This window comes from Podarcis liolepis (assembly GCF_965112155.1).
Source record: "Podarcis liolepis genome assembly, chromosome: 13".
NCBI classification, from domain to species: domain Eukaryota; kingdom Metazoa; phylum Chordata; class Lepidosauria; order Squamata; family Lacertidae; genus Podarcis; species Podarcis liolepis.
In genome coordinates, this window is record NC_139573.1 from 18121332 (window position 1) to 18129047 (window position 7716).

General features: G+C 46.6%; 1 protein-coding gene across 3 annotated transcripts; it reads left to right on the forward strand.

Moving 5' to 3' along the window:
* The first annotated feature begins 34 nt into the window (after window positions 1–34).
* On the forward strand, window positions 35–7529 carry TACO1 (translational activator of cytochrome c oxidase I). 3 transcript variants are annotated; one of them, XM_083469240.1, is made up of 6 exons: window positions 35–182; window positions 2763–3020; window positions 3779–3885; window positions 4233–4363; window positions 6187–6364; window positions 6462–7529. In XM_083469240.1, exons 2-6 carry the CDS (start codon window positions 2804–2806, stop codon window positions 6660–6662), a joined length of 834 nt encoding a protein of 277 aa, XP_083325366.1. In that variant the 5' UTR covers window positions 35–182; window positions 2763–2803; the 3' UTR covers window positions 6663–7529. The 3 variants fall into 3 exon arrangements, with proteins under 3 accessions (XP_083325366.1, XP_083325367.1, XP_083325368.1); XM_083469241.1 differs by lacking the exon at window positions 35–182 and adding an exon at window positions 1585–1691; XM_083469242.1 differs by lacking the exon at window positions 35–182 and adding an exon at window positions 1739–2200.
* Window positions 7530–7716: the final 187 nt, after the last annotated feature.

Here is a 7716-nt window from a genome sequence, read left to right on the forward strand (position 1 = left end):
CCTCTCTAGGCTCAGGGCTTTTGTATTTGATTTTTTAACCCTTCGAGTATTTCCGCATACGGCTAATAAGCTTCTGTGCTGAAGTTGACTTGGCTAAGGATGGGCGAATCGTGTCCGTTTTGGGTACTCTCAGTTTCTCGCTTTCCGTCCTGAAGTTCAGCTCTCCACATTTTCACATGCAGGTTTGTTTGTTTAAAGTCTTTATGAAAATTCATCAGCATTCTTCGGGTGAAATCTTCCTAATAACGCAAGCATTCCTATGCGCAATTTTGCCTCACCTGCACGTTTTGGTAAAGCAATATTCCCAAATGGAATCGTGGAGTTGGAAGGGACCCTGAGGGTCATCTAGTCCAACCCCCTGCAATGCAGGGATCTCAGCTAAAGCATCCATGACATGTGGCCATCCAACCTCTGCTTAAAAACCTCCAAGGAAGGAGAGTCCACCATCTCTCGTGGGAGTCTGTTCCACTGTCAAACAGCTCTTACTGTCAGAAAGCTTTTCTGAATGTTTAGTCCAGGCTTCCTCAACCTTGGCCCTCCAGAAGTTTTTGTCCTACAACTCCCATGATCCCTAGCTAGCAGGACCAGTGGTCAGGGATGCTGGGAATTGTAGTCTCAAAAAACATCTGGAGGGTCGAGGTTGAGGAAGCCTGGTTTAGTTGGAATCTCCTTTCTTGCAACTGAAAGCCATTGGTCCAGAGGAGGAGAAAACAAGCATGTTCCCTCCTCCATGTGACAGCCCTTAGGATATCTGAAGATGACTATCATGTATGCTCTCAGTCGCCTCTTTTCCAGGCTAAACATACCCAACTCTTTCAAGCGCTCCTCATAAGGCTTAGTTTCCAGACCCTTGACCATCTTGGTTGCCCTCCTCTGCACACGTTCCAGCTTGTCAATATCCTTCTTAAATTGTGGTGCCCAGAATTGGACACAGTATTCCAGATGCAGTCTGACCAAGTCAGAATAGAGTTGTATTACTACTTCGCTTGATCTGGACACCACACTTCTGTATAGTGTATACTCCTGGAATGCATTTTTGTACAGTATGTCATTTTCACAGTTAAATGCATTTTTACTCACAGTTTACCCTAGTTTTTGCATTTCCGTACAGACGCTTGGCTGGATAAATGCACTGCAGAGAAGTCCAAATTTTGAAGAATGGCTGTGTTTTGGTTCATGTATTATTTTTGAAAGTGCAAATTAGCTTGGTTCGTCTTTAAATGTCAACTGAATATAATTTCTCCCTCTTGGGCTTCTTGTCACCCAAACCCATAACAATGTGTACTGGTTGTCCCAAACAACTTTCACATTCCACCAGCCCATTTAAGAAATGATACTTGCCAGTAATACACACACACACACACACACACACACACACAAATTTCAGTTTTTTCCAGACTCCCAAGTGCCTTGAGGCCAAACTAGACATGAGATTATTATCCACACCTTTAGACTTTGCATGACTAATTTAAAAATAAATATCTGATAAAGGCACGCCTGAGGGAGGATAGAATCCTAGAGAATCGTAGAGTGTGAAGGCACCATGAGGGTCATCTAGTTAGTACAGGAATCGTTTACCCACCATGGGGCTTGGGAGGAAAGAGTTAATTTCAGGTACCGCCTCTCTGTGGGCGGAGCTATTGCAGGAAGAATGCCGGGGAGTTCCATGACGCTGCTGCAGCTATTCCTCTGTAAGTTGGGACCCTCGCGTGGGGGGCTTTCCTGGGTTAAATATACAGTACTGTAGTACATGATGGAAGCCAGAACTCCTGGGTTCACCAGCAGTAAATCGCAGATTAGTTCTTATGACACACTAGACTACTAGTCACAATCAAGCGTAGATCCCCCTCCTCCTTCTGTCTTTCGGTGCAAATGCTTATGAATTGAATTAATTGCAATCTGCATTTTGTGCCTGCGAGTGTAGAACCAGAGATCGTCGATTATTCCCGATAAAAGATGGACGTGTGTGATTTTTGTGTCTGCCCTTTTTCAAGGGGCTCGTAACCTTAACACGTTTAACCTTCTGCACTGGCCACTTTTCGCTGCGGAATTCTGTGAATGTTTACTCCAGTACCCTGTGCTGAGCAATCTGGAGGAAAATAAAGTGTGAATAGTGGGGAAAGGAAAGCTAAGAACACTCAATAGGCGAAAGTTATAAACCAGCACTCTTTTGATGGCTTTCCCACATTTTGGACACAAGGTGTGCTTGCTGAGTTCTCTTGGGAGCCGGTGAACTCTCTGCATTCGTCTCCTTGTCGTGTAAAGCCGCTTCTCCTTTTCCATATTACGGAGGTTCTTGCCCCCATCCATAAGGCTGATCTTTGTGTTTTTATTCTCCTTTGAGTAGCTTCTTGTCTCATTAAATCACAGGTGGAGAACCTTTTCCAGATTGAGGGCCACATTTCCTTGCCGGCAGTCTTCTCAGGTCCAGAGGCAAAAGGGTGTGGAGCAATGAAAATAAATGGTTCCTTTATACAACAGGCTTAACAACTTGGCACACACTCTCACACCCCTCTCTATCCTGGCCCCGCTCTAGATCCTTAGGGACCAGTTCCCATTTATTTCATGGTTTTCGAGTGGGTTCCAGAATTTACGGTAGCAATTCAGCAATGTTCCAGTAGATTATATTGATGGATTGTGGGGGTTTTTTGGATAGGATTCTTATTTACCAGCCTCAAAATGAGCCATTTTCAAAACTGCAATTCCAGCGCTCTGCATTTCCATATCACAACAGTCATTCCCCCCTCCCATTTGTTTCCAAGATTGAACGTCAAGAAGGAACCTCTTCCGTCCCATCCAAGCCATGTCTGTAGGCTGCAGTCTTGTGAGGATGAGTGTCCTCTTCCGGCCACGCCTTCTGATGTTACTGGACCACCCGCATCGCGCTGTCCACGCCTCCTGTGCTGCCTTCGCCGGACACAACAAATGGTCCAAGGTCAAAAACATTAAGGGTCCGAAGGATGAAGCTCGGGCCCGTGTCTTCCAGAAGCTTAGCATGTTGATCCGATTGGCTATAAGAGGTACAGTGGCAGGATTTCTGTTGCTATTCTGTAATGGAAGCGGAGATTCCTAGCCCACAGCTAGGCTCCCATGTTTCCACTTGCTGCGTGGCAAGTATGCCACTGGTCTCTGGCAAGCATGGGCGAACCCCAGCTTTGCCCACATACTTGGAGCAGCAAATCTGGTCAGTGGCCGTCCCCGCAGTTCCTGTTCCCCAGCTCCCAAGATTTATACAGAATGCACTAGACTACATTCCCCTCCATTATGCTACGTTTTCTTATTCTTTTTTTGATAATTCTTTTTATTAATTTTCAGTTACAGTCCAATAATAGCCTCATTATAACAATACCAAATTATAATACCATTACTAATACCAATCATTCAAATACCGAATTATATAATTTAAGTGGCCACTAGATTTGATGGTTTGATGATTTTCTTCATTTCTGCATTCCAAAATCTTAAGGATTTCAATTACATTCCAGTCAAAATAATAATCCCTTATGCAACAGCTGCAATATTAATAACTTCTATTCATGTTGGCACATTAAATGATTTATAGAACTACAAGCGAGGCACTCAAACTATATCCTTGTTCTTCCTGTGCGTGGCAATTATTCTGTCCCTGGTGTTTCTTCCTTACGCTGAATTTTCAATTGTAAACACTTTAGGGCAAAGACCCTCTTGCGTTCCCATCATTCTGCGAAGCGAGACAACGCTTTATGATAAACCATTCGTTTAAGGGTAATCTTCTGTCTTCCTTCATTGTCTTTGCCAGAAGGTGGACCCAACCCGGAACTGAACACGAATCTTGCCAATATTATTGAGCAGTGCCGCAGCAAGAGCATGCCCAAGGCCTCCATCGAAGCAGCACTCACCCGTGGGGTACGTTTCTGAGCTGTTTGGAGCCAGGGCGCAGATGCGGATGCTGCCACATCTTTTGTGTGAGAGGAGAAAGGTGTGTGTGTGTGTGTGTGTGTGTGTGTCTGGTGGGGTAACAAGGAAATGGTAGTGATTGGAAAGGGGTTGATTGGTCTGTGTCACTCACTGTCCTTTGTGTCTTCAAGCCACCCTTGCCCAAAACTTAAATTGGTAGTAGTAGTGGTAGTAGTAGTGGAAAATCTTTTGATTCTCCACATGGCACTGAACTACAACTCCCATCATCTAGGTGTGGGTGTGTCTGTTCCTCAAGATACAACTTACTGTTCTTTTCAACTTTTCTCTTTCGGTAGGAAAAAATCAGATCGTCCTACCTTCTGTATGGGGTGCGAGGCCCTGGCGGCTGCACCCTACTAATTGAGATGTTGACGGACAATACGAAAAGGTCCTTCAATGAAATCCGGCATATTCTGAACAAACACGGGTTAGTGTGGGGGTGAAGTGGTCGGCTGGGGGTGGGGACCACATCTGGCTTGCAGTGGTTGAGAGGGTCTTACTGGGTTGGAGGAGAGGGTTCTGGATTATTTGCTTCCCGATGGTCACAGTGCGGCTTTTCTGGATTCCCTTTGGACTGGAGAAGTTCAAGCATTCCGCATCATACGGCGATGGTGGGCAGCAGATGTTGGCTGGTCCTTCTCCTCCGTGTTCCCCACCGTCCCAACCTCTTACTTGTTGGTGCTGGACCTCCAACGGCTCTTTGACTCAGGCAGATTCCTCATGCATTTCAGTGTTGCTGCAAACATTCAACTCCAATGCTTAGAGGGCTGTGGGGCTGGGATATAAGGGGCAGGACAGAGGCGGTGGAGACAACACATCCTTGCTCTCCCCACCTCATCTCTACATGATGGGGAACATGTGAGGAAGATTCTGTGTCCAGGGCAGCTGTCTACCAGCTCCATCTGGTACGCAGGCTGAGACTCTACCTGCCTGCAGACTGTCTTTTTTTTTTTTAAAAAAAAGATATTTATTACAATTTTTAAAACACCAAACATACAAATTACCATCACCATATAACATACAAAGATATAAAGTAAAATTATAGAGTAAAGAAAAGATACAGATAGGATAAAAGTTGTTCACAGATCATACTTTCATAGTCTTTGGACTTCCTCACATCTCCCTTCCCTGCGTTCTCAATCATATAGTTACATGCAGCAATTTGTTACCTTACTTCCATTCTTATTATATAAATCTCACTGTCTTGCCAAAGTGTTGCATGCTCTGGTTATCTCCCGCTTGGACTACTGCAATGCGCTCTATATGGGGCTACCTTTGAAGGTGACCCGGAAACTGCAACTAATTCAGAATGCGGCAGCTAGACTGGTGACTGGGAGTGGCCGTTGAACTACATTGGCTCCCAGTACATTTCCGAGCACAATTCATAGTGTTGGTGCTCACCTTTAAAGCCCTGAACAGCCTCGACCCAGAATACCTGAAGGAGAGTCTCCACCCCCATCGTTCAGCCCGGACACTGAGGTCCAGCTTCGAGGGCCTTCCGGCAGTTCCCTCACTTCAAGATGTGAAGCTGCAGGGAACCAGGCAGAGGCCTTCTTGGTAGTGGCACCCACCCTGTGGAACACCCTCCCACCAGATGTCAAGAAAATAAACAACTACAGAAGACATCTGAAGGCAGCCCTGTTTAGGGAAATTTTTAATGTTTGATGTTTTATTGTGCTTTTAATATTCTGTTGGAAGCCGCCCAGAGTGGCTGGGGAAACCATGGGTCTCCTACTGTTGTTGGACCACAACTCCCATCTGTGACCTTTGGCTCTGCTGGCTGGGGCTTATAGGAGCTGGCATTCAGAGTGTGTCAAAATGCCAGCCTTGCCCAACCTGATGCCCTTGAGACATTTTGAACACCAGTTACCATGTACTGCCAGCCAGCATGACTGCTTTGGCTGGGGCTTATGGGAGTTGTACTCCAAAGTACTTGGAAGCCTCTGGGTTGGGGAAGCCTGCAATAAGGGGTGTTTTGGTTGGGGTTTTTTAGTTTCTCTCTGGGAGGAGAGGAATGTACTCTAGTAAGTTGGAGGTGGGACCATAGGAACCTGATTTCTCTGGGAAGAACATGGTTAAATAATGTGTGTATGATACAGGACTGAGGCCTGCACGTCAGGCATGAGTTCTATATGCAGCCTCTGAGCAAACCGTATTCCCACACTGCTTCTAGTTTAGAACGTCACTATCACTTAATGTCTGTGCTGGGGGGCGGGCGGATTGCTGCTCCCCACTTTGTGTTCCCTGCAGGGGCCAACTTGTCGACGGGGCCCAACATAACTTTGAGAAGAAGGGCGTTGTCACGGTGAGCAGCGAGAACCGGTCCGGCAGCGCCGTCACCTTGGACCAAGCCCTGGAGCTGGCTATCGAGGCTGGAGCTGAAGATGTCCAAGAGGAGGAAGATGAGAACGAGAAGATGCTTCTGAAGGTGAGAGGCAGGTTTCTCATGCAGCTGCACTACCGTGTTCGAGTCTGAGAAGCGTTTGCGACTGAATGCCTTTCTTCTTTTGCCCCCTTCTGCCTAGTTCGTTTGTGCTGTGCCAACATTGCGCCAGGTCCGTGAAAAGCTCGACTCGCTGGGCCTGTGTTCTGTCTCTGCTGGCCTCGAGTTCATCCCGACCATCAGCACCCAGTTATCGGACGAGGAGATGGATCAGGCGTCGCGGCTGCTGGAGGCTCTGCGGGACAACCTGGATGTTGTCCGGGTGTACGACAATATTGCATAGATTGATGAGCCTCCCTGGAGAACCTCTCTCGGCATCAGTGGGAGCGGCAGAAGACTGCTATAAGCTGTGGCCTGATGTGCATCATGTCAGAAGCCTTGCTGCAAGGTCAAATTTGAGGTGCCTTTTCTGAGCAGTTAAGTTTGGCAGCTAGGAATGAGGGTTACTGTGCTGCTGAGGCCTCCACTTGTCTCCCCTGCTGGACTTTTCTCTCATAGTTAATGGTACCTTACCTGGAGGCAGGCCCACACTGTGAGCAAAATCTAAGGGGCCCTCGAGCAGCTGTGGATGTCAAGTGAGCACTCTGGCAAGGCTGGATTCTGGCCCTGCTTTGCACACTTCTTCTGCTGGAAAATCCAAGGAGTGTTCACTACAAAGGCCTCCTTCTTGAAGCCGCAACATTCTCTGGAGTTCCAGTACTGAAGCAAGGTCCATGGACTTTTAGTCTTATTGATGACCCAGGAACAGCCAATGAATTGAGGTTATTCATGAGCCAGCAATGGCATAGTTACCTGAATGCCTCACTACCTCACCGCCTGACTCGATGCCCAAATGATCCAAATGGGATTTTTATGTTTTCTCTGGCATTGTTTGGAGGTGGGTGTGATTGCTCAATAACCCTGCAAGGGCAAAAACCTTTGATAACATTGCCCACTTTGTAAGAGTGGAAGGCTGCAAAGCAACATGAGGCCGAAAGCATGTTTTTAAGTGTGGTGGAAGCAGTCTGAAAGCTCACATGTATTTTGCCTTGGAAGACATTTGTTGTCAAGAGGCAGAAGATGGTGTGTTCAACATGCCACAAATCATGTCTTTATCCTGAGTGTTGCCTGACGTTTGGAGAGAGCTAATTAAAGTTTTGTGTTTGCTGTAGCCTTCTGGTTCTGTTGCATAGAGCAGAAGTGGGAATAAGGAGTTTTGACTGGAAATGAGTAAGAGGATTGGCCATTACCCCCCTACTGGAGGCTCCCATAAATACTGGGTCATGCTTGTTTTTTTATTATGTGTCCAGAGGAAGGATCCCCATAAGAGATAAGGAGAACTAGCCAAGGGAAATTTC

Bases quoted from the DNA above. Each gene is read 5' to 3' on its own strand.
- TACO1 (XM_083469240.1), top strand. From the start codon at position 2,804: ATGTCTGTAGGCTGCAGTCTTGTGAGGATGAGTGTCCTCTTCCGGCCA. The intron at 3,886-4,232 runs GTACGTTTCTGA...CTCTTTCGGTAG, and splicing joins AAGCAGCACTCACCCGTGGG to GAAAAAATCAGATCGTCCTA. The intron at 6,365-6,461 runs GTGAGAGGCAGG...CCTTCTGCCTAG, and splicing joins ACGAGAAGATGCTTCTGAAG to TTCGTTTGTGCTGTGCCAAC.